The sequence below is a fragment of the Sinocyclocheilus rhinocerous genome, unplaced genomic scaffold (assembly GCF_001515625.1).
Source record: "Sinocyclocheilus rhinocerous isolate Xijiao unplaced genomic scaffold, SAMN03320098_v1.1 scaffold349, whole genome shotgun sequence".
Taxonomy (NCBI): domain Eukaryota; kingdom Metazoa; phylum Chordata; class Actinopteri; order Cypriniformes; family Cyprinidae; genus Sinocyclocheilus; species Sinocyclocheilus rhinocerous.
In genome coordinates this window covers 1,092,157-1,118,874 of record NW_015637137.1, presented here as the reverse complement: position 1 = coordinate 1,118,874, position 26,718 = coordinate 1,092,157, and the positions used below count along the sequence as shown (strand labels likewise).

Below are 26,718 nucleotides of genomic sequence, written 5' to 3'. Positions count from 1 at the left end.
TGATCACGAGAAAACAACTCGTTATGTCAAGATCACGAGAAAACAACTCGCTATGTCGAGATCACGAGAAAACAACTCGCTATGTCGAGATCACGAGAAAACAACTCGCTATGTCGAGATCACGAGAAAATTAAGTCATGATCACGAGAAAACAACTCGTTATGTCAAGATCACAAGAAAACAACTCGTTATGTCGAGATCATGAGAAAATTAAGCCGTGATCACGAGAAAACAACTCGTTATGTCGAGATCACGAGAAAATTAAGTCATGATCATAAATTATACTTCGAAATCAAGAAAGTTCTCGTATTATTAAAGCAGTTACAGCAGATGTACAGATTTAGGCAACTTTTTGATCTTTTAAGGCTGGAATACACTAGAACATTAAAATCTGAACATCTTCAGATTTTTTTTTCAGACTAGACAGCATACACCTGCTGACTATGTAAATAGTTCCTGAGAACATCATATACTAAACGACTGACACAAATCACATACAACCAGTCTTTAAAGTCGTTCTGAACACAACAAACTCATGCAAAAATTGTTGCTAGGAGTAGCATTTATGGAAACAGTATAACATTGTCTCAAAATATCCAACATGCCTGATATCCTCTGGCTGGATGAATCACAATCTGAAGCCCATCATACACCTCACAAATTGTCACAATAGTTTTGTGGCACTCTGTCAAGTGCCAAGACTCTGGAGACTGGCTTTGATGTTTGGCAACTGGAGTTGACTCCTCTAGTCTGCAAATCTCGGGAAAAGTCGTGTAGTGCATTCCAGCCTTTTGTTCAGGCCTACTACTTAGGTCTGGACTTCCACAAAATCTTCAATATAATTAACGAAGCAGTTTATGCTGTGATGATATAATTTACAATGTGTCTGTGCCTTGATGATCATAATGGGATTGTTAATGCTTTTTTTGTAAATCAACCATAATGCTTTTCACTTTGATTCTTAAGTAATCAGTTTAAAAACATCTCTTGAATTCTTGTGCACAACTGACATCTGTAAATTGTTACAATGCTCAGCTGCTGCAAAATCCACACTGTAAATAGAAACCTCTGATGCAATGGAAGTACTGTATGAGCAGGGCTGTCGTAAGAGGGGTGCAAAGCCCTGTGCGAAGTTGACGTGCGAGGCCCTCTGCAATTTTGTGTGTGTGTGTGTGTGTGTGTGTAAAATGTGCACGTTCACTCTTATTCGTATGTCTAATAGTCGAAAACGCAAACGTCTCGTCACGTTCATTTATGATTTACATGAATCATGATCGCATATCTTCAATTCAAAACGGCGAAATTTCATAAAACTTTGAGTAGTTTGCATCACTAGATAGTCTATTACTGTCAGTCGCTGAACATTTCTATCGTAAAACAGTTTTCTAATACAACACTACTTACATCTTTCCACAAACTCTCGTTGCGTTGTGACAGTGACAGTAAGATCCGCCTTCTTTGATTAGATTGGCTATTTCGATCATTTTGACATTGACGAGCACTGTTGGACCACTGAGGCAGACCAGCCTAAAAGTTTAACTTTTAAAACTTTTTGTCATCCTAACAACAAACAGCTTTACTCATTCTTATACACAGAGTCTTATACTGTCTATCAGCTATGACTATTTTAGTCTTTCAAAGGACAAAATGGGTGGAAAAACAGTAATAAAAATTAGACATAAACGACATAAAATGCAGGCCAGGAGCTAGGCCCTCTAGAGGTGCAAGGCCCTGTGCGGTCGCACACTTGGTACAGCCTTTGCGACGGTACTGTGTATGAGGTACTGTAATCAATACACTTGTAATCATAACAGCTGTTATAATAATCTAAATTATTTATCTGATTAATTGTACAGCTACATGATGTAATAACACTTTTTATTTTATCACTCAATCAGTCTGTTACTCTCTAGAGGTGTCTAACTCTAATGCAGAAAGTTTAAAAGCACACGGAACAAACAAAACTGAAGACTGTGTATGGAACATAGACAAGCGCATTGATCATATCAGCTGGCCATTACTCTACTCTAGTGAGTGCAGAGGCCCATAAAAATCCCATTATGAGGCATCCAGATGTCCCATGTTATCCACTCCCAGGAGTCCTCTTTAATGGCTAATTTGAACATGCTTTTAGAGAAGCAGGTTCAAGAGCACAAATCTGCACCAATGTGACAAATTGTTAATTTTTTGTTCAGTTAATCTATTTAAGAATGCATTCAAAATGCAAATAATGCATACATAGACTTTTAGAATGAGCAAGTAGAATACACCTCTTCTAAAATGATCGTGTTTTTAATTTCAGAAGTTTGAAGTTTTTTGTTGGCATAAATTAAAAAATGTCAGAATGATACAATATCATGCCCTGATATCATAATGAAGAAAGAGGAAAAATATTTTTATTATTATTTTATCTAAAATTCTTCACAGTTTATTAATATTGTTATTTTTTTACTTTCAAAAATGACATTCCACCAGAAGAAATTTGTGGTGTGACCAAAAAAGTTATGTGGTGCCACCAACATGCAGAAACAGAAAAAAAGAGGACCTCTGCAGACCCCCTCATGACTGTCAAGGTCAATACATCTTTTAAAATTTGTGTAACAAAGAAAGAGATCAGGTTGTAAAATGTCACATGGTGCAAGTGCAAGATTTTTATGATTGATTACATAATTCATGACATTTGTTAAAAAAAAACTATTTAACTTGAAAGTATATTTTAAAAAGAAACAGATTTTTACTTTTTGATGGTTACACCACGTGACATTTTTGTCATTAAATCTAAAGTTCTCTTAAAAACAGTATAGTTTTTTTTTTTGGTTGTTTTTCCAAAACCATATGAAACCACATTTCTGAGAACTTGGCACATCTATTTAAAAAGACATTTTGTCATTACCCAAATGGCACTCTCATATTTTCTATTGTAAAAAAACAAAACAAGAAACAAACAAACACGCATCATTTAGGTTATCCACTTGCTAAGTCGTAACATATTGAATACGGTTTCCAGCTCAATGCTTCCACTTTGTTTCAATTGAGAATATTACCATAACAGCCATTTATAAGCGATACATATTTAATGCCACAAATAAGCTAAGGATAAATACTCCAGGCTCACGGTGTCCTGGGCACCAATATTTTAACGATTCATAAAAAATGAATCACTGTCTGGCCAACTAACATTGCGCTATGGAGACAAGGGATAGGATCATGATTTTTTGGTAGTGTTACACACTGTGAGTATATATTAGCACCCTTTGTTGTTTGCTTTTATGACCTGATACAGCGGTTGGACTCGGAAACCGTGGCGCACGCCGCATGGCACCAAAATTAACAAGCAGATTTCTGAATTACATCAGCTGGACTTGGCCATGACATATAAGGCTCATTTTCAATGATAAATCTCAACCAGACATATCACATTCTCAGATACGGCTCTTATCAGCTTCCGTCTGTTAAAGCCAGGAAAGGTTCATCCATCCCAAAGACAAAACAGACTTAATGACACAATTTAGACAGACAGCAGCCTTGACATGGAACATTAGTGAGCCAAGCATTTCCCAACAAATCAATGGGGAAAAACAGTTTGGGAGATGATTATAATTAAGGCCATCCATTCAGATAATACACAGATGTGAGATCTAATCAGGGAACGACACAACTAAAAACCCAAAGCACCAAAAGAGACCAAACTAATTTCTATTAGCCAGTTAATTCAGCAAATCAATTGTTGTGGCGTGAACTCCCTGAACCTCACCTACAACGGAGGCACATAATGTAAAGCTTATCTGCTGGAGACAGAACCACAAACAACTGACTGTGACCACCATATGCACCCAAAGATTGAAAGGTTGGGTTTCTATGGAAACAAAGTGATGGGTGCCTTATACTAATAAGTGTGTGCGTATCTGGAAACAAAAGAGGAAAGCTTCTATTAGCATCCGAGTCATCTGAGGATAATGCAAGAGGCTAATTTCTAGAGCGGCGCGGCGACATACAGTGAAAACTGACATGGAGAATGCCAATATGACAGAGTGTGTCGACCACTGCTGTTTTGTGCTGGTGAACTGGAGCTATGCAAGCGTGAAGGAACAAGCAGACCCAGTCACAGTTCCGTGGGGGTCAGTCAATAACACCCCATCCGGCTGCTAGCTGGTCGATAGCCTGTTTGCGTTCTGAGCCAGCTGTGTAAGTTGGGTTTAGTACAGACATCGTCAAAGCACCGCTGTGTGATTAGATAACCAACTCGCTTAGCGATGGAGTGACCCTGGGTTTTATCGCCATGCCTCCAGACACAATCAATAACGTTCCTCTCAAACAGCCAATCAGAAGCTGGCTTATAGATTCATAAATTGGAGCACAGCCTTAAACTCATTTGCAAACTCAAAGTTAGCAGAGGGGACACGTTCCAGCTGGCTCCCTGTTTTTTCACCATCTCATATGAATGAAAAGTTCAAGGGGTGCCATCCAGCATGAATTAATTGGAGTTGAGAAACAACTTTAAAGAGCTCTGCTACAAACTTTGTTCCATACTATGTTAGGCTGCGTCATTTTTAGTTCAGTTTTAGGTCACCGTTCAATATTCATTAGAGGATGTTATCATTTGGCTGTCCTCTGAAGTCTTTCAAAGCTTAGTTCTCCTCATGACTGGATCATTAAATCTAAATTGAGGTAATATCAAAGTATATTAAATCTGTGGCAAAAAAATGGCAACAGCTTGTCACGGCATCCCTCGCTGTACACGTGCCTCCTACCTTGTGTACACAAAGCTTCTGGTAATAAATGTCAGAAGTACTAAGGTCACAGTGGAAATACAACAGAACAATCAGATGGGCTAACAGCAATTCATCACACCTTCCAAACACTTCCTCATTTATGCAGTAGGTAAACCACTGAGGGAGTGTGACTAATGCTCTATATCTGCACCCACGTTCATTATTTTTCCTCGGTGTCAGTTAGTTTACTTACTAACCATGGAGACGAAACAGTATCTAGGGTTTCACCAGCTCCATTATGCACATTACGGAGTTGGTTGTGGCATTCTTTCGGTGGTTAACGCTTCCTGTTAACAGCTCAGACATATGTAGCAAAAGGGAACACAGTCACGAAGATTTGCCCTTACCATTAATAGAAATCTGAATTATTCTACAAATGGAAAGTCCCTCCATTAAGAGTCCATGCTATCAAAAATGTGATGCTTCAGTTTGTAAAAGAAATCCATATAAATCAAGCGGTTTATAAGTCTTATGAAGAGGCACTTTGTAACTGTACTTGCTTAACGTGCAAGAAGAAACCTCACTGGTTCTTGTGGAGGCTCAAACATGCTTGCGTGACACGCGACAACAAACCTCATTGGTTCTTGTGTCAGACAAGCATATTTGCCATATTTACCATATTTGATGTTCTCTATGTATGTGCATTGCTCAATGTTTATATGCAAATAAACACCTAAATTAAATCTGTTCATCATAAAGTGATCATGTCTTCAGAAGATTTCAATTAAAACCACTTGATTCATATGGATTACTTTTACCATCTCTTTTTACGAACTTTTTGAAGTATCAAAGTTTTGCTGTGGACTTTCAATGGAGAGTTTGAAATCTCTCAGGTTTCTAATGACATGAGGGTCAGTAAATGATGACAGAATTTTCATTTGTTGAGTGAACTAATCCCCACCCCTCCAAAAAAAAAAAAAAGCCAGCTAAATGAAAGTCAATTACTTTGCAAAAAGCAATACTAAAAAGTTTAGGCAAATTCCGCTCGCCACTCACTTCTCCAAGAGCATTAGCAGTTGGGGTAAAGGACATTTAGGCATATTTGATGGGGCTTGGAGCCACACGAAATCCCTGAGGACCAATTCTGGGACAGTTTTTGAATGTTCCGCTTGGTGCAAGTATTCAGGTCTGAAGATGAAAAGCAATTACAGGAAAATTGCTTTTCTGTTCTTCTCAGAGTCTGTGCTCTCGCCCGGGCGAGTCGAACCAGCACAAAGAGATAGGAACAATTTTCTATTTTACCAGCTGACAAGCTTCTAAGTCACTGACAGCTAAAAACAAAATAGGAAAAATGGGTGAATAACCTCAGACCAGAGGAATAGCCTTGATAACATGTTCCTATAACTCTTGTACTCTCTCAGGCTATTACACTACTGAGCAGAACTGGCCATGGGAGAAAAAAAGCTACTTGTAGAGACAATCAGACATCAAGGACTGAAATAAATGAATAGTGCTCACAGGATCAGTGAGATGACTGTCGCAGGTGCCGCAGCAGTAAATTAACTCACTAGCATGATAATGGGTGAGTCTGGTGTGAAGTGATTGGATGATCGCTTCTACTTGGAAACTGAGTTTTTCTGCCTACTGCAGATGAATGTCAACTTTGTCATTTCTGAGAAGTTTCTTCTGATTTCTTTAGGGTGGACTTAAAATTATTTATTTTTTGCTTTTAATTCTTTTGATTGCTTTTGAACAGTAACAAACATGGAGCCTTTACCAAAGATCAGTTTGAATTGGAAAATTAAAATGATGTGTTTCTTGAAACTGAAGGTAGTTTGCCACCCAAACAGGTAATGCCTAAACACACATTGTTTTTGTATAAAGGTCCCTCTTACAGGTTTCCAAAGCACCATAAGGTCAGTTCTAATGATCTAGAACAAATTCAGGTGAGCTTTCTAGATACCCAGGCAAATATTTAATGACTACTATCGGTCCATCAGATGCAATCCATGGAATACATCTATGGTGCCATGAGAAATTGACCACATGGAGGTGTCTTAGTAGACAGGAAATAACTTGAATATAATAATTACTTTTATTTAGAACTGTCCTGAATAAGTGGTTTCACATAACAGATGTTTACATGGTCCATAAGACAAAATAATAAACAAATTTACAAAAATGAACCAGCTCAAATGTTTACACACCCTAATATTGTGTGTTTTTACCTCGGTGACCAAAAAAATGTTTTATGTTTTGTGATAGATGTTCATGCCCCTTGTTTATCCTGAGCAGTTATACTGTCCACTGCTCTTTAGAAAAATCCTCCAGGTCTTACCAACAGTGACTGTAGGATTTCGAGATCTATCTTTTCACACTGAGGACCATTGAGGGACTGATATACAACTATCACAAAAGGTGAAAAGATGTACTGATTCTCAAGAATAAAGAGCTATGGGATTTAAACTTTAATAGACAATGGTTTGTACATTTGTCTTATTTTGTTTAAAGATACATTTTATTTAAAGTATTTTTTCCATTTAGTAACTTCAGAAGCTTCAGAATGTTGCCATCTTGAACATCAGTGAATGTTACACACACTTGAATCTTAATACAGTCTGTTAAATAGCTTATTCGGGACAGTACTAAAAAATAAAATGCAATTTTTATTCCCCCTTATTTTGCTAAAATGATCAACATCTTGCATATTCTGCAAGGGGTATGCAAAATTATGAGCAGAACTCTTTATTGGGAACAAAAAAAATGGACAGTGTGCTACATGGTTGTGCTTTAGAGAATAAGGTTTGTTGATTTAATTGTGCAATGAGATAAAACAGGCTCACTTGAGTCTGGCTGAAGAAAGAGGAGTTGGGGGAAACATTCCTGGCTCAAAGGAGTCAAAGTATGTTAGGGTCCAGGAGAAGCTGCAACAAAGAATTCCAGCCACAGAAGACAACACCAAAATACTCCAAAAACCTGCAAGAAAAAAAGTCCTGATTTACAACATGCAGCCACTATGTTACAATACACTACGTCTAATTTGGACCTACCCAGGAGTCTCACTTCTGATCCATCTTCAATGGTTATCCTCTCTGTTCTTAGATCTATAGATTAAATAATTATTAATCCAATTAAGCATATATGCATAATGCATATATTTAGGCACTGCACATGCTTGAACTTCATGAGAAGGGTTCCGAGAAATAGATATGAATTTGTTTTACCTTTTAATACGATGTACAAAAAGGAGATTAGCACAGCGATAAATGAGACGACGACTACGCTGCATAGCACAGCGACTAATCGAGCGGGCCACAGGTGTGTGTCTTTCCAGTACAGCTGGCGTAAGGGTAGCCGCCCAGGCGTTGCGCTGCGGATCTCGCTGCTTTCACGTGAAGCTGCATTCGTTTCCTCCGACATGTTTGTTCTTCCTGCTAATGCAGCATTATCTTCATCATCAGAATAAATGTCTAAAGACTGGCCGTCTTTGTCTCTGGCAAACCGCAGCATGGTCGCCAAGAAAAGAGTTTCTTAAGTTGAAATTGTTGGCTAGTGAGTCACATCCTGCGTTTTTAGTTTGCGCGTTTCCGTTTCCTAGACAACTGGCTAGTTAGTTAGCACGCTAGTAAATCTCACTTTTCAAATGATTAATTTCACTCGATTTGTACAATGCATGTTAAATACGTTTTATACAGTTCAACAAGAAATACAACTGATTTAAAAGCGGATTTCGCTGAACACAATGTGTAGTAATTTGAAAATTGTCAAACGTTGAATAGTTTCAAAACATCGCGGTTTGTGCTGCTTCCGTATTTGTGAAGCACCGCCTACATTATCGTGTTGTCCAATCGTTATCGACGACCCATGCAATACGACCATACGATTGGATGTGATAACCGTCAATAAACAAAAGTACTTGAGTTGTTACACATTGTAAATCTTTAGCACACAGAACTGTTTTAATTCAGACTGGTTGGTGTTATTAATGATACTCCTGCTTTAATTTAATTTCATGTAACGAACGTCAAAAGTATTTTCTTATTGCTTTTGGGATTCAGTGCTCCAGTGATATTTATATATATAAAAACAATAATTTGATGCAGACTGACCACAGACTGATTTGACTTTGTCACTGTTGTAAGAGATAATGTGAAAGAAAAATTAAATTATGAATGAAATATTACTTACATGAATACATATTTTTTTTTAGCTCATGTGTTTTGCTTGAGTTTATTCTTTTTTTTTTTCTTACAGAAGTTCATAACTGAAAAACAACTTAATATTTCAAGTTAAATGTCATCTAATCAATTTTCAGAAATATGTTACAATCGTTATAGTCTGTTCATTTTGGATAAACGCTTCTGTTAATTACTTGAGTACGTTTTTACATTTTTTGAGTAATTTTCACTGTAAACACTTATCTATTGTATGATTTCACTTCTGTTTATCACAGTTCTTTCATGGAACACTTCTTCAGCACTCTTAAAAGTTTCTGACAGTGGCAGTTGGGAAGTCTGCCCACGTTCTCCATAGCGTGAGGAGTTGTCAGCTTTTATCTTTCTCCTCTTTAGTTCTGCATCGTGAACTGGTCCCCAACCTTGTGTGATGTCCATTAGCCAGCCGACAGGATATAGGTAACCCACTGTGACCTGGTGAAACTGTTGAACTGAAGTGGTTGAAAATTAGATGATTCACCTATTGCTCTTTATGTACATACATTTTTTAAATACAGAAAGGAAAGCATTGTTCATCACATATTTGAAAAATGAGGGTCTAAGTTTCACCGTTCAAGTATTTTGAAGCATTTTATCAGATAATTTATGCTGAACGTATCTCCCTTCTTTTACAACATATAGCAAAATATTACTGTCATTTTGTGTATTATTTTCATTTCATTTTTAGTATTGCAGATCACAGCAATAGTGTTGCCACAGAAATAGGCACTTTTAAAAAAAAGAATAATTAAAAAGTTTTAATAAAATAATATAGTTTAAATAAATTACTAACTGTAATCTTTCCATGTTTATTAGTATAAATGCCTGTTCCATGGAGCTGGGGCCAAAAAGAGATGGCCAAGATCCCTGAAAACAAGGGGTTGCTACCACCTTGTGGCAGCATTAGGTGCCCACACCACTTTTATTTTCAAGTAGCTCCAGCAGCACACTATTGCATTTATCACTGAATGTCCTCACTTGTCAATCCAGATTTTCAGTAAAATAAAAATGAATTCTTGCATCGACCACACAAAAGAATCACTGTTTTTAATGGTGCTGGTGTCATTGCTTTATTTGCACACAACCACTGATTCCAGTTAAAGAGATCAAAGTAGAAAAAAGTTATATGTGCCACTAGTGTCTGTTCAAGCTTTCAAGTGTTACGTGCAACCACAGACATTTACCATATGCAACAATAGTGATGAGAGAGCAATTTAGGTCACAGAGTAAGTTGATTCACTGTCTTCACCATCAGATTAAATAATACTGTCATACTAAACAACATAAAAGTTAATAACATTCCAGTGATACTGCAGGACAAGTTGGTTTGTTTCAACAATATGTATAGCACCACAATGGATGAACAATGTAAAAAATAAGAGGCTCAATTTTGTAGCAAAATATCTGTACATTTAAAAAAAAAAGACTTTTTTTTGTCCAATGAAATGTCTTCGTTTTAAAAAAAACTGCAAACTCTTTTCCACAGCTCACAAATGTCACATGAGATAAAACCAGTAGGAGAGCAAGTCTGTGATTAAAATGAGATGTATTGTACATACAATGTCACACTGGTTGTGAATGCTTGGTAGTAAACATTTTCTCAACATTTCATGTTATTTTTCAGTCCGCAAAGAAGAGTAATCCTCAATAGCATTACAGTATCAAGTCCAGCTTAAGATCGAATCTCCCTCTCGCACTTCATCTTGTTTTTTAATCAAAAGTTCAGTTTTAAGATGATCAAAGTACAAAAAAAAAAAAAATATTAAAAGTGCATCTTGTAAATCTTCCCCTCAGAAAAAGCTGCTCAGTTTGAAGTTTTAGAACCAGCGGTTAAATGACAATGAAAATGAAAAGTGGTGGGCCAATCCAAGGACTTTGGCATTTCTGCTCTGTCTTGTACATAATACACAATGTCACAAAACTAAATAGTTAAACATAAAAACCACAATCTTCTTCCTAATGTCCATTTGTAGAATCCACATTGCATCCAACACTAGGGTGACCATACCTCCTCTTTTCCCCGGACATGTCCTCTTTTTGGACCTAAAAAAATGTTTTGTAAATCGCCCGAAATGTCCGGGATTCAGCTTTTGCTTTCTACAGTCACCATTCATTGTGTGCATTTTTGTATTAAAGCCCTGCACGGGACTGTTTTCTTAATCCTGCTCCCAATTTCTGACTATTACAGCCTGCTCCCGCAAACATTCTAATATCGAATATAATTTTCATGCATCAAGGAGTCGCTATCAATATGTGGAGTATTTAAATCATTTTGGATGTAGCTCGTGTTGGATGCAGGGTTGCCAAATCCACATTTTTTTGCACGGAACTGGGCTGATTTTAAACAGTTGCGGTGGGTTGATTTTCTCCCGTGGGTTAAAGATTTGAAATATTGCATAAATTACATTTGACTGAAATGCTTGTATTGTTCAATTGTTTCAAAACATTTTGCATTCTACCTATGCTAAAACGGTGGTAGAAGTTACGTTTTGTGAAGGATGACCACTGGTAGGAAGCCTTTTAGCTGTGTTTAAAATCAATATGCATAACAGTGACTGTAAAATATGTACTTTTGAAAACTAAAATATGGTCACCCTACAACACTCTACACTTCATGTTTTCTTCATCTTGCTTTCTTTAAAACAGTCCATTAAATCGAGATGCCAGATCCCAGGTAAACAGAAGTGTTCAATGTCACATTTATCCATCCTTCCGTTGTTCTAAGTGTGCTATTTTCTGTTCTTTTTTTTCAGTAGTGTCACTGGCCCACCTTCTGTCCTTAAAAGTTGATCAAGCTTGGTTAGCAGGTGGTGATCTCCATGTTGCGTAGCTGAAGGTGTTGTACCTCCAAGTTCCTTCTCCCACTCCTCCTCAGGGCATCGGACCGTCTGAAGGGTTGACTGCGCAGGTCTGAAGACAAACATGTAAACCATTACAAAGTGAACACAACTAGTCTGGGCCTGCAGATATGGATGAGACGGGGCCAAAGATGGGTACAAAACAGGCCGGTGTGTGAATGTTTGGTTAGTTTTAGATCAATTTAGTAAGGATGCACAATATTTCGGTACCATATTTGTCTTTGGGTGTTTCAGAAACCAATTGCAAAATGGAATGCAATAGTTTAATATTGGCCATTTATCGGTCTATACCATTTATCAGTATAGGTTTGATATAACGGCTGATACTGAATATATAAGTGGGCATACTCATTTCCCCTACTTTTTCATTATGGTTATGGAAAAGTTAATCTTTACAACACACTAATAATTTAATAATTTTTTAACACAATTGAATATTTTAATATTGCCCATTTATCGGTCTCCACCATTTAAAGGTATAGGTTGATATTGGATATAATGGTTGATACTATCTATCTATCTATCTATAATTGAAAATATATATATATATTATATATATATATAAATATATATAAAATAATATTTTAATATTTTACACATGACATTTTAATATATTTTAGTATTGGTTGATACTGAATATTGAACTATTTATTTTCCCTGTTTTTAGATTGACAGGACAGTGAAGTTAATCTCTACAAAACAGCAATATTTTAATAAACGGTTAGATGTAATCTTAAGCAAATGAAAAAAGGCAATATTCATTCTTCATATTGGACATTGTAATGTTGCGATGCCTAAATTTAATTAGAGCATTTAAAATGGCCGATTTTTGTTTTTGATGTTTTAAGTTATTCAGATAAAACAGAATAGTATATTTATCCGTTTTCAACTACAACAAAATATTATCAGTTTATAATATCAGACAGAATTGTAATATCAGTGCATCCCTACAATTCAGATCCCTCTGATAAGTCATGATATGTTGTAAGGTGGTTACCAAGAGAAATTTTACTCAATGGGAGGGAACACAATAGTGCAGGAAACAAAATGCAAAACAGAGAAATTATTGAAGGCAGGCATGCATTTTTATGCATAGAATTCACTTTCCATCCTGTATTTAATGCCCTTATCCAGGTGAATGGTAAACAAATGAAGAAACATATAGAGAGAAGGATGGAGGGAATGACTGGGAGATGAGTGAAGAAGATACAGACTTAAAGGCACCTTTCTGAGGGGACAGAATTTAGTTTAGTAATGGAAGTCCTCGGAGAGGGCGGGGTCACAGAAGAACCGCGAGCCACGTTTGGCAGATCGTGCGGTAAAGGGGACGGTCTTCAGCACTGCAGCAAAATAATAGCCAATCACAACACAGAAACACCAAAAGCTAGAAGCTCTAGAAAAAGCACAGAATCAGACAGAAACTTCAAGCCTCTAAACTCCAGTACGGCTAAACAGCATGGCGTCTACTACTACTGTACGTCTACTGTTACTATCAAAAGAACAAGACCAATACACACTTAGGAAAACAGATTCATCTGACGTACGTACAATCAAATGAATCTGTTCGGGCTTGCATCCGGCAGCGTTCTTACCCGTAATGATGTCCTCAATGGCTCCATCTTTGCCTTCGTAGACGTGGCGGCTATCTTTGCCTTGTCTCTTCCTTAACTCCGCAATCAGCCCCTGCTGCTGCCGCTTGCCCTTGTGAGATGGTGACTGGAGTTTGTGCAAATTAATAAATGATAGATCAAAGTTAGTGCACACAGTTCTGACGTAATCTTCACACTTAATATTTCTTTAATGTACATTGTAGTGCCCTCTAGAGCAGGGTATTGACACAAATCGCATGATTCGATTTGATTTCAATTCACAAGCTTGCGATTTGATTCAATTCTGATCTCAGTTCGATTCGATATTGATTCAGCTACAGTACATGTCAGCTTAAGGACAAACTTCTCTATTAACTAAAAACTAATGCTGTAAACTATACAGGGAATTCTGTCAGTTGGTACATTACTATAATATTAAAGATTAAAATTAAATTATTTGTATACAAACATTTCAATTGCACAAGTTTTTTAAAAAATAACAATAATTATATTTCTACTACAATTTGTTTTTTTATAAATATTTTTTTAAATAATTAAAAATATAAATATTTAAATGGTGGCTGTTCAAAACATACTGATTTATTCAAACATACACTGCCATTCAAATGTTTGGGATCAGTAAGATTTTTTATGTTTTTTTAATGGAGTCTCTTGTGCTCATCAAGGCTGTATTTTAACAAAAATACAGAAAAAAAATGTAAAGAAAGAAAAAAAATTTACTGACTCCAAACTTTTGAACAGTAGTGTATATTGTAACACAAGATTTCCGTTTTGAATAAATGCTGTTTTTTTTAATTTTGTATTCATAAAAGTATCCTTAAAAAAGTGTCACAGGTTCCAAAAAACATGAAGCAGCACAACTGTTCCAGCACTGATAATAAATCAGCATATTAGAGTGATTTCTGAAGGATCATGTGACACTGAAGACTGGAGTAATGATGCTGAAAATTCAGCTTTGCATCACAGGAATAAATTATATTTTAAAGTATATTAAAATAGAAACTGTTATTTTAAATTGCAATAATATTTCACAAAATAACAGTTTTTTTTTCTGTATTTTTGATCAAACAAATACAGCCTTGATGGGCACAAGAAACTTTGGTAAAAAATATTAAAAATCTTACTGATCCCAAACTTTTGAACGGTAGTGTACATTAAATATTTGAGAACAAGGTAAGTAAAAATGTAACGATTATATAATATAATACATATATTTAGCAAAATGCTCTCTCTAAAGTTAATTTTTGTAGTTAACTATCAAGCTATGATCATTGAATGGCTTTCCCGAAGTAAATGTAACGTTACATTTACAAGCTGTTTTATTGACGGCTTTCAAGTTGAAACACTTGGTTGTATGATTACAATATACATGATACATTTTAGTATGTTGTACTGTATTTTTCAAACTTCTCATGTTCATTTATGTTTATTCTGTGCTGTAACTAGTAGTAAAAAGGAAGAGAGGATCAGTTTATGTGCATGGCACTTTGCTTGAACTAAGGCAGCTACAGCGATCTAGCTACAGCGATCTATCACATCACATTAAAGAGTGCCAAAATGGTATTTATTGTTCGAATTTCATAATAAAATTGACAGAATTTGAAATCTGACAGTTTCAATCAATAGTTTGTTGGATGGAAGGCATGCTATAAAATGTGTGTGTAAAGTCTTGTTTACACACCAACTGAAAACAGCATAAAGTAAAAGATCATTTTTTGGGATTTAAGAATCATTATTGGTTCATCAAAATGAGAACTGATAAAAATCGAGAAACTGATATTTTCAATCCAGCCCTAGTGTGCTCTACTACAGCTCTCATCTCATCATACCTGTTGATTCTCGTGCTCCTCCATCATAGCCTCCTGTTCCAGAAGTTTCTCCATCATCAGCTGTTCTTGCCTCTTCTTCTGCTCGTTCTCTTCATCCGCTTGCTGAAAACAATGACAAATTAGATCTGGGCCTTGTGTGAACAAAGAGGAAATTGATGCACTGATAGACTCACCCTATAGGACTTGATGAAGCGAACAAACACCGGGAAGAACACAGAGGGTGGCATGGTCTTGGGGCTCTCCCCGAAGAATTTGACAACATCATCAAAGGCATCCTGTAATTACATGCAAGCCACATTAACATAGATTATCCCTCATGAGATTCAAACCTACAGCCTTACCACTACCAGCTCAGATTTTTAACCGCAATACCCTACAGCCTTCTTTTTTCTACCTGTGCAATCCTAGCATCATCCAGGAGCTTCTTCAGTCTGGCCTCGTTGTGATGGATGAAGTCTTTGAGCAGGGAGTTGTGGCCATGCATGCTGTACTCTCTTCTGGTCAGATCCATACCTCTCTGTAGCTCCTTCACATCCAGGAGAACATTCTCCAGTGAGACTGCAACATGGGAATAATGAGATCCACAGTCAAAAACAAACTTACTGTAGAATCAACCAGATAACATATTAGCATATTAGAGCAAAAAATGAATATTAGAGGACAACATTTTTTGTATTTCTTTCTGTTAATGTGAGACCTAAGAACATTTTAAAATGTATTTAGAAAGTGCTATTTTAGTATTATTTATGTATTATTATATAATTTATTAACTTTGAATTATACTGTATTCTTTTTTATTTAAGTATCAGTGATTTTTTTATGTGCTTGTCACTTTTATTTTTATTTTTTTATATTTCTATTTAGTTTTAATTTGTTTTGATTTCAGTTTTAGTTATTTCAGTACTTTATCTCAAACTTATTTTATTTCCATTAGTTACCAAGGCAGCATTTCGAATTTTCATTTAAGTTTTTTTTTTAATCTAATATTTATATTTTAGCTTCAACTAAAAAAAAATAGTTAGGCACTAATTTAGAAATATAATTAACAATTTCTAATTAGTACATTTTAAATATATTTTCAGGGTTGATGGAGACTTACCTGCAGCAGCTTTCTCAATGTAGTGCAGCTCATTGTAAAAAACGCATACAACAGGATATTTCTCCTTCACCACATTGGCTATGTAGTGCAAAAGTGTCTGCTTCCTGTCTGTGGACTTGGTCTCCAACAGCTAAAGGCAGGAAATATAGTATTATAATAAAACTTAATAATGTTAATAATGTCAGAATAAATTTAATAATGACAAAAAGTGCACGGTTTTAATAATGACAAAAAGTGCATAAGTTACCAAATCCAAGCTCTGAAGTTTGAAGCCATAAACGGCTCCTCTCTTACTACTGTTCATGTAGTTCCCAAGGGCCAAAATGATCTGAAAAGAGAGATATCACATAATTACAAGTAAGGCTCTAAAACGGCAAGAAACTGTGTGACATTAAAGTTATTTTGGCTTACCTCAAGGATTTTCTTTAATTTCTGTGATGATTTTATGGATACAGATGCTGCTATGATAGCATGCAGTTGCTGTAGGAAAAACAGCAACAGCAAACAGACAAATGTATAAATGCATTTTAGATTGATCTTTGTTGATATTAATATTAATAATGTTGATATTATTCCTCTTGTTCTCATTCCACCTTACCGGTGTGAGCATCTGCAGGCTATCGTTAAAGTTGCCCATGACGGCCATGATGGTCATCCGCTGTGGCAGCCTTTCAATCTTACTGAAGAGCATCATGAACCGGTCCTCATCAGTGAGCCCGTCCATTGGCCGTCGCTCCCGCTCATACTGGCGGAGCATCTTCACCTCACTTTCAGTTGGCATGAACCGCATCAAACACTCCACGAAATCCACAGGCACTGTACGTAGGTCAAACCTGAGGGAGGTGAGAGAAAATTATCAGAGTGCCATTCAAAAAAAACAAACCTCAAAAATCAACATTAACAAAAACCAAAACAACACAAAATCAACAAAACCAAAAACCAAATCAAATCAAACAAAAACAAAAACAAAAACAAAACAAATCAAAACAAAACAAAACACAAAACAAAAAACAGCAGAACAAGAACTGACTGATGTTATAACAAGCAGATGAACAAGAGCAATCCCACAGTTTTGTAAACATCATCTCAGAGAATATGGTTCATCTTTATTTTGATATAACTAAAAAAAAATAGTTAGGCACTAATTTAGAAATATAATTAACAATTTCTAATTAGTACATTTTAAATATATTTTCAGGGTTGATGGAGACTTACCTGCAGCAGCTTTCTCAATGTAGTGCAGCTCATTGTAAAAAACGCATACAACAGGATATTTCTCCTTCACCACATTGGCTATGTAGTGCAAAAGTGTCTGCTTCCTGTCTGTGGACTTGGTCTCCAACAGCTAAAGGCAGGAAATATAGTATTATAATAAAACTTAATAATGTTAATAATGTCAGAATAAATTTAATAATGACAAAAAGTGCACGGTTTTAATAATGACAAAAAGTGCATAAGTTACCAAATCCAAGCTCTGAAGTTTGAAGCCATAAACGGCTCCTCTCTTACTACTGTTCATGTAGTTCCCAAGGGCCAAAATGATCTGAAAAGAGAGATATCACATAATTACAAGTAAGGCTCTAAAACGGCAAGAAACTGTGTGACATTAAAGTTATTTTGGCTTACCTCAAGGATTTTCTTTAATTTCTGTGATGATTTTATGGATACAGATGCTGCTATGATAGCATGCAGTTGCTGTAGGAAAAACAGCAACAGCAAACAGACAAATGTATAAATGCATTTTAGATTGATCTTTGTTGATATTAATATTAATAATGTTGATATTATTCCTCTTGTTCTCATTCCACCTTACCGGTGTGAGCATCTGCAGGCTATCGTTAAAGTTGCCCATGACGGCCATGATGGTCATCCGCTGTGGCAGCCTTTCAATCTTACTGAAGAGCATCATGAACCGGTCCTCATCAGTGAGCCCGTCCATTGGCCGTCGCTCCCGCTCATACTGGCGGAGCATCTTCACCTCACTTTCAGTTGGCATGAACCGCATCAAACACTCCACGAAATCCACAGGCACTGTACGTAGGTCAAACCTGAGGGAGGTGAGAGAAAATTATCAGAGTGCCATTCAAAAAAAACAAACCTCAAAAATCAACATTAACAAAAACCAAAACAACACAAAATCAACAAAACCAAAAACCAAATCAAATCAAACAAAAACAAAAACAAAACAAATCAAAACAAAACAAAACAAAACACAAAACAAAAAACAGCAGAACAAGAACTGACTGATGTTATAACAAGCAGATGAACAAGAGCAATCCCACAGTTTTGTAAACATCATCTCAGAGAATATGGTTCATCTTTATTTTGATATTAAAGGCAAAGGGGGAACTTACGTCTGGATTGCTTTGCAGATCTCTTCTGGGCTCTTCCCTGCCTTGCGGAGCGTGATGGCAAGGTTTTTGGCCCTGTTGGCCTCCAGTAGTGATACTTTATTGGGACCCTTCTGAGGAGCCTTCTGCTTTTGCATGGTCATGTCGACAGCAGGGCCCTGGGCTTTGGTCTTGAACATTTCTTCAAACTCATCCACATTTAAATCCTGCAAACAAAAGCATTCTAATAAAGTTGTAATCCACAGCACTCCTAGAACTTGGTGTTCGAAAACATTACCAGTCACCACAGTTAACATGGAATACAGACAACACTTCCTGGTCATTGGTTATTTCAAATACATTTTCTTCATATTGTTTTATCAAAATGTTCTTGCTCTGCCTCCAAAATTACTTTTCTTAACCCCTTCACATCCAGAAACATGGCTCGTTCTGGTCTTCAGCCAACATCAGTCTACATTTTTTTCCCCTCTGGAACTGTGTCAGATTATTGAAGTACAATGAACCGCCAAGGGCCCTGATGTTTGACTTTCTGTATGTGTCGTTTCTTGCAATTTTAGTAGCAGCAGTTACAGAATATATTTTAAAAAATGAGCTGAAACTGAACTGAGCAATAAACACCATCTGGCATCTTCCTAATATGTAGCAGCAACTCAAAACAGGAACATGATAATCAAGTAGACCAGCTTGGCGGTGTAATACATGCAGAGTTGATAGAGATCACACATTTCACACCATGTGATGTGCTGCAGACAAATACCTCTAAGATCCTCTCGTCATCGATCTCATTGAAGACGGTGCCATTTATCTGATTTGGTTTCAGAGCCACCCAATTGAACACTGGCATGCGGAACTTGGTTTTGATTGGCTTTTTAATTTTCACGGCTGTCAAGAAAAAAAAAAGTGTTCTGTGACTACCAAAACAACTACTCAATGAGATTAAAAAGAATGCAATCACAAGAATACATGATAACGTGTTAAGCAAAGACACACAACACATAATATGACTAGATCAGGACAGTTAAATGGTGGCCATGACAAATATCAGGAAACCTACAGAAGAGCTTGATTGGTCCATCTTTGAGAGCAGGAAAAAAGAGAGTAGATATAAACAAATGTTTAGAGAGTTATAAAGCACAAATGTCTAGAAAGAGAAAGCAGAAAATGCTTCTAAAAATCCAAAATCCACAAGAGCTTGGAAAATTATTTCAAGGAAAAATAATATGACTTAAAACAGACAATTAAAAAAAATCACACTGAAATAATCACATACACATACATACCTGTCAAGCCAGAGTTGAATATGACAGTTGGCGTGCCGCTTCCTGGGAGAGGAGGAGCACAAGGAGGAGGAGGTGGGGGTAAAGGAGCAGAGATCTCAATAGAGTGTCCAGGAGGTGGGGGAGGAGGAGGAGGAGGAGGTGGAGGCGGCGGCGGTGGTGGAGCAGCGAGAGCTGCCGATGGCCCGTTGGGAACTACAAGAGAAGAGAGAGAATATGTGAACCTCTAACAATTAAATAGTTAATTGAAGACAGCAAGATTGAGCACATCTGTATCCACTTAAAGGGGTCCTATTATGCTTTTTCACTTTTTCAACTTTAGTTAGTCTGTAATGTTGCTGTTTGAGCATAAAAAAGATCTGCAAAGTTACAAAGCTCAAAGTCCACTTCAAAAGGAGATATTTTATTTAACAGAAATCACTTTTCAAAAACTACAACGAACAACTCGTTTGGACTACAACGCATATTTTCCAGGATTTGTGATATCACAAATATCGACGAATGGGACAAGATCTGGTTGAGCTGCACTAGAGAAGGCAACGAGTGTTATCACTATGTAGGAGACACGCTAGCTTTCCCAAGGCAGACGAACTTAGAGTGGTTACAATCATCCGGGTTTAAATCGAGCTCAAATTGATTTGATTTTGACGCAATATTTACACTGAAGCTCGCAGACGGTAATGGGCATGACATTTCCCGACCAGCCGCCGAGTGCTGCCAATCACAACACACACTAACCCAGCTAACCAATCACAACACACACTGACCCAGTTAACCAATCACAGCACACACTGGCCCAGCTAACCAATCACAACACATTTCGTATTTCAGAAGGCGGGACTTCACTTGATACAGGAACTATTCGAGCCGTTCATGCCAGACTGGGGAGAGAGGTGTTGTAATAATGTAAAATATGTGAAAAATTATGTGTTTTTCGAACAACCTAGTATGAGAGCCTGTTCTAGTACACCCCAAAAACAAAATCAAGACTTTGTAAAAGAGCATAATAGGACCCCTTTAACAGAATTGCAACATGTAACAAAGAATAACTAATTAGAAGAGATAGACTGATAATTGGTTTGGATGTTTACATTATTCTACTTAATCAGTTCAGGTTAATATATCTGGTGGCTCTTTAAATAACTGTACCCACAAACACCATAAAAACTCTGGTGAAAACACCACGGTTAGTGCCTTTATCTGCACAGTGGAATGGTGTCCGCGAATATGAGCGAACATGTTGGATGTGTATTGCCTGCTTTTGCAGCCACTTTGCGTCCACATTGTTTGCAAATTGGATCCGTCATCAAGGACAACCACGCGTTCGTTTTTTATATCCGAAGTATTCCCATACTGCAGATTTTAACTTTTTTTTTCGGCGGGGATGGAGATTAGATATAATCTCTGTCTCTGCCATTTTCTCCGCTGTACGTGCGTGTAAGCAGCCAAGTGAATGCAGAGTGAAGCAGCTGACGGAAATAAGTTGCATACAGTACGTGCAGGTGACATTTTTTTTCATTCATTTTTTTGAAACCGTAGATATGCAAATGTTTACGGTATGATAACTGTGCACGTTCAAACCGTCATACCGGCATATCGTTACAACCATAGGATAATAATAAGAAATGTTTCTCAAGCACCAAATCAGCATATTAGAATGATTTCTGAAGTATCATGTAGCACGAAAAACTGAAGTAATGGCAGCTGAATATTTAGCTTTGCCATCCCAGCAATAAATTGCATTTTAAAATATATATAATATGTACATAAAACATTTCTTTATTTGAAATGAAACATATTGAATTTAATTTAAAGAAATTACAGACTTGAACATAAAAGACTTCTTTCATAAACCTTTTAAAAAATCTTGACCTCAAACTAACATTAGTGTATATATTTATAACTATTAATGTATTCATAATGTATATTATGTATTCAACCAACCATAATTTTTACACACAATACAGAAACAATCCCACTGGAGAAACCTGAAGTTAAAATGGATAATCATCATAGCTCACGGATCAACCCTTGTAGAGATTGCAACAGGGGCATTTTTAGGGGAATGTTGTTTCAGGTCTTGTGACAAAGTGGGCCCATTAAGATCCTCTGTGGTACAGACTTTTCATTGGGCCTGTGGGAAGGGGGCCCACCTATAAACATTTAGTTCTCAGGCCCTGTAAATTTAAGTAGTGGCACTGTTTGAACCCAAGACCATGAGGCTACACCACCCCAATTAATTAAAATTATGGCAGTCACACTGGGTAAAACCCATAACATTAATCATTTTTAGATGTAGAAAGTAATCATTTCATTATACCCTCATTAAATGTGTACTGAACCATCAGATTTGTTAAAACCATTACTCACCAGAGGAACTTGCCATTGGAGGTGGTGGAGGGGGAGGAGGAGGTGGTGTGGCCATTGCTCGAAGAGTGCCGGTCTGGGACGTGCTGCCAGAGCTGTACGCTGCCCCAGCACAGGCTCCGGCCAGAGCCATGGCTTCAGGGCAGGGGGAAAGAGCCATGGGCTGAGGAGGTGACGGCAGCGGAGACACGTCTCCTTCCCCATCTCCCTCACCCCTCACCTGGATCTGGAGACTGCCTCGGCACTCAAGCTCATGGATCTTCTTCTCCAGAGTGGACTGCCTCTGAATGGTCTCATCCTTCTCACGAACTATCCGCCGAAGCATGTGAACTTGCGAGCTGGCGTCCCGGTACACAGCCTGGGTAATTTCACGTTTAACAAGAAATACATTCAATTATACCATGTTATTGAATAAAGTTATCATGGCTATATTATTTCTAGAAGTTCTTTAAAAAAATAGTTTGTCAATCAATGAAACATTTAAACTGCGAATTGCTTCTGGTTTGTCTTTTGTATGTCCTTTGTTAAATACAGAGCTGTTTTACTTACCAAAGATAATCATAACTGATGTCCATCACATATACAGATTAATATCTAAAAGTTTTTCTTATTATTTTTCTTCCTCTCACTAACATTAAAAACAACTAGCTGTGTCGGTACCGATAGCCTAGTGCGCCAACATATAACGCTGTTGCGTTGCAGGCGTTCCGAGTTCGAACCCTGGCTCGAGGAACTTTCCCGATGCCACTCCTCTCTCTATCCCAATTTGATTCCGGTCTACACTATCCTATATTAATAAAGGCAAAATGCCTAAAATAAATCTTTAAAAAAAACAAACAAACAAAAAACAACTAGCTAGGTTAGCTGATTATCGCCATCATTTCATACAGCTGTAAACACACTCTCAGATAAGAGGATGTGATGAGACCTGTTTTCTGGTTTGGTTAGGTGACATTCAACATATACTCCATTGATCAAATTAGCCATTAATGACATTAAATAATATATCAATGTTTATGCAATTTTTAAATTGTTCGTCTATACAAATAGGACAACATGGCTTCTGTGTTGTGTGTCCATGATCTCAAATTTAAAACTTCACAATTTAAAAGATTCACAATTGCAATATAAATTTTACCAGTGTTGTTATTATTGCTAAAACTATCAAAAATGTTTTTGTTAATTAAAATAAAGCTGAAATAAAACATTCTATTAAAAAAACAAAAAACTTGACGTTTGCCTAGGCAATCTGAAATAAAATAAATTTAAGTTGAAGTACTAAAATGATCAAAACTAAAACTGAAATAAAAATAAAGTTAAATGCAAATATAAAAAAGACAAAAGTACATAAGATTACTAAAACTTAAATGAAAACTGAAAACATGAATATAAAAGGTAAGTTGGGGTAATTCAAAATATTATTAAAGTGCCCCTATTATGCCATTTTTAAGGTTGCTAATATTGTTTTATGAGTCTCCTAAAACAGGTTTACATGCATGCAAGGTCAAAAAACAAAAAGTTAGTTTTCTCAAAAAATAGATTTAATTTGACCTCATTTCTAAATGATTCGTAAACGACTCGTGCGAAGCAGTTCAAAGAATCAGTCTCTCTAAACCCCTCCTTTCCGTGAGCCCTCACTGCTGTGATTGGTCAGATGGCGCAGTCCTTTGTGATTGGTCCAGAGCCGTAGAGCGATTGGCTCTGGACTGGTCTACCGCGTACAGCGCGTGTTGGAAACGAAACGCTCATTGCCTTGACGGAATGACAGCCCTGGAGACTTGTCAATACATAGAAAAGATGGTATAACGGTTGAAGTGGCTGATCGACAAGAGACTGATTCGCAAGCACGACTGGAGCAGGACGTTTCTGAGTGGTAAGTGTCAAGTGTTAACACGCTTGTGGTAATTATAAGATGTGATAAAACAAATTTACTCTCACAGCGTAGGATACAGCGTCTTCTCGACATGATGTTAACCACACGGAAATTTTACTTTTTACTATTTTGCTAGCTTGTGGCCGGGCAAGTTGGCGACGTAGAACGTGGGCGGACATTATGCAAATGTGTTACTTCGTGACGTAGAGCCGTAACAGAATAAGATTCGAATTCCTGACGACTCATTTAGGCGATTGCGAGCCGGCTCTTTTTTTTGATAGACAATAACTTTATTTATCGTGCACTGTCGGCTTCACAACTTTGCAGATAGTTTATGCTCACATACAGCTACATGACACACTGCATGAAAGGTAATATTCGAAAAGGCATAATAGGGGCACTTTAAATACTTTAATAATTCTAAAATGACACTAAATAGTACTAAATAAATGTGTTAAATTGTCAGCCCTAGAAATAATTTGAAAGGGAATCTAACATTTTCATATTATTCAAATCTGTAAAAGTAAAATGTGGTGCTATAGTATGTTGACAGGTTGTTATAAACCATTGATAAGATCCAAACAATAGATCTGGGTTCTAGGTCAGGTGCTGTTATACTGACCCGGACGGCATCCAACTCTTTGTTCTTCTGCATCAACTGCTTCTCAAGTTCCACGATTTTAGACATGGCCTCGTTCTCTGTTTCTAAGAGTTTGTCGGTCATCTGCCAAAAAGAGGAACAGTCAGAAAGAGATAGGGGAAAGATGCTGCATTATATTATGTAAATATATATTATCCTGAAAATTAAAAGGAAACTACAAGGAATCAGTTCTAGAAAAGACAAGAAAAACAGACTGGTGTCTAAATATTCGCTCACATGGGAGAGATTCTCCTCCAGTTCCTCCACACGTTCCAGGGCAGCGTTTTTGGTCTCTGCGTCCTCTAGAAGCGTCCCCACGTCAAACAGGTTATCCAAGTAAGCCTGGATCTGCACTTTGAGTTTATCACTTTCAGTGTGCTTCAGCCTCTGTGCACAAAAATACACCCCAGACAGTAAACAACAGTGAGTTTCTGAGTGAGCGTAAAGAGAAGATACTTTAAGTACTATGAACAGTTTTCATACCTCCAGATAGTCATCCAAAGCGAGCTTAGTGAAGTCATACTGGAGATGAACTCTGAAGTTCATGTCCTCTACTGAGTGCACCACAATATTGATGAACTGCATGCACGCCACCTGAGTCATGAAGGGAGTGATGATGAGATTTGACATCAGTAGTGGTGAGAGCTTGTCAGTTTAAAAGGCACTCTAGAGGAGAGGGGAAGGACTCCGTGATATAGACCCACCATGAAATCAATATTGTTGTCTTCATTTTTGAAGTGTTCCATCAATTTCTCAAACCTTTGGGATTCTGAGCAGACCTGAGAAACATAAACGACACAAGTTATATTTTAATAACCCACAGAAAACAACACTGTGCTTTTTGGTACTTTAATGTAGCTTTTTGTTTCTGTAGTTTCTGTTAATGCATATGATTCATTATATATCTATGGTCTGGTTAAGTTTACAATTATTAAACAGTTATTTCCTTGTTATTATCAGGAAATGTAAATATTATTGAAGCGAAATACTGTCATTCATAGGCTGCAGCAAAAACACATGTAAGATTAGATCTATAAAGTGTGGGAAATGTTCTTTTCTTATTGATGTATTGCAGATTTTTATTATTCTATTTCCTATGAAGTTTGTGAATCTGTTTGTAACTACTGCTACATCAATCTACCTCTGTCCAGTGTATGTACTGTATACACATATTCCACTATGCATGTCATCCATATAAATTGTTGAACACAATACATAAAAAAATATTTTTTTTGCTTTTGTTTGCTTAAGCTTCTGTCGAATCGCGATCTCGATTCCATTTCGATTTATCGTGCAGCCCTACATAGTGCTGTTTTAAAGAGGAACTGCTTGCAATCGCTATGTAAAATGCATAATTTTAATTTTATCAAATATTCTGTCTACAGTTTGTTACCTGTCAAAGTAACAAATGACTTCTGTCTTCTAAATTTGGTATTTCACTGCTAATACTATTATGGCTGGCTTTTACAGAACCACTCTTTTGAACAAGCTTAAGAATCCTGTTGGCATTCGTGGACAGGTCTGGTTTAGCTCCCACCTGTCAGATTGATATCCCTTGTATGTGTGTGTGTGAGAGTGTACGTAAAAGGACAACTGTCCAAACAACAGTAAAATATGGTATGCCACAAGGTTCCGTTTTAGGCCCAGTGTTGTTTTCCTTGTATATGCTTCCTTCAAGTGATATTATTAGGACACATGGTCTTTTGTTTTCATTGTTTTGCATAACACACACAACTGTTTATTTCCTCCAGACCAGAACAAATGCCACTAATAATGGAAGTTCTATTCATTGGACCAAATGATCCTAAAAATAAGGTACTACAATCTTTGTCTATATACAGTATATATATATATATATATATATATATATATGCTTCCTTAATTAATA

The 26,718-nt window shown here is 36.8% G+C and overlaps 2 protein-coding genes across 2 annotated transcripts in view; both read right to left on the bottom strand.

The window, feature by feature from the left end:
• The window catches only part of LOC107748576 (ADP-ribosylation factor-like protein 6-interacting protein 6), a 10,784-nt gene extending 2,279 nt beyond the window's left edge, over positions 1-8,505 (bottom strand). The window contains exons 1-3 of the mRNA XM_016563424.1: positions 7,937-8,505; positions 7,763-7,816; positions 7,556-7,688 (exon numbers count right to left, since the gene is read on the bottom strand). Of these exons, the coding sequence (XP_016418910.1) occupies positions 7,556-7,688; positions 7,763-7,816; positions 7,937-8,222 (473 nt within the window). The 5' untranslated portion in view covers positions 8,223-8,505. The remainder of the gene's footprint in view (positions 1-7,555; positions 7,689-7,762; positions 7,817-7,936) is intronic.
• Positions 8,506-9,983: 1,478 nt separating this feature from the next.
• LOC107748568 (formin-like protein 2) overlaps positions 9,984-26,718 on the bottom strand; it is a 34,404-nt gene continuing 17,669 nt past the window's right edge. Inside the window, exons 9-25 of the mRNA XM_016563416.1 lie at positions 25,535-25,609; positions 25,314-25,424; positions 25,068-25,217; positions 24,813-24,914; positions 22,321-22,675; positions 19,954-20,145; positions 19,431-19,555; positions 18,677-18,879; positions 18,136-18,370; positions 17,949-18,017; positions 17,785-17,865; positions 17,538-17,667; positions 15,618-15,781; positions 15,397-15,498; positions 15,224-15,325; positions 13,377-13,500; positions 9,984-11,836 (exon numbers count right to left, since the gene is read on the bottom strand). Coding sequence (XP_016418902.1) covers positions 11,727-11,836; positions 13,377-13,500; positions 15,224-15,325; positions 15,397-15,498; positions 15,618-15,781; positions 17,538-17,667; positions 17,785-17,865; positions 17,949-18,017; positions 18,136-18,370; positions 18,677-18,879; positions 19,431-19,555; positions 19,954-20,145; positions 22,321-22,675; positions 24,813-24,914; positions 25,068-25,217; positions 25,314-25,424; positions 25,535-25,609 — 2,430 coding nt within the window. The 3' untranslated portion in view covers positions 9,984-11,726. The remainder of the gene's footprint in view (positions 11,837-13,376; positions 13,501-15,223; positions 15,326-15,396; positions 15,499-15,617; positions 15,782-17,537; positions 17,668-17,784; positions 17,866-17,948; positions 18,018-18,135; positions 18,371-18,676; positions 18,880-19,430; positions 19,556-19,953; positions 20,146-22,320; positions 22,676-24,812; positions 24,915-25,067; positions 25,218-25,313; positions 25,425-25,534; positions 25,610-26,718) is intronic.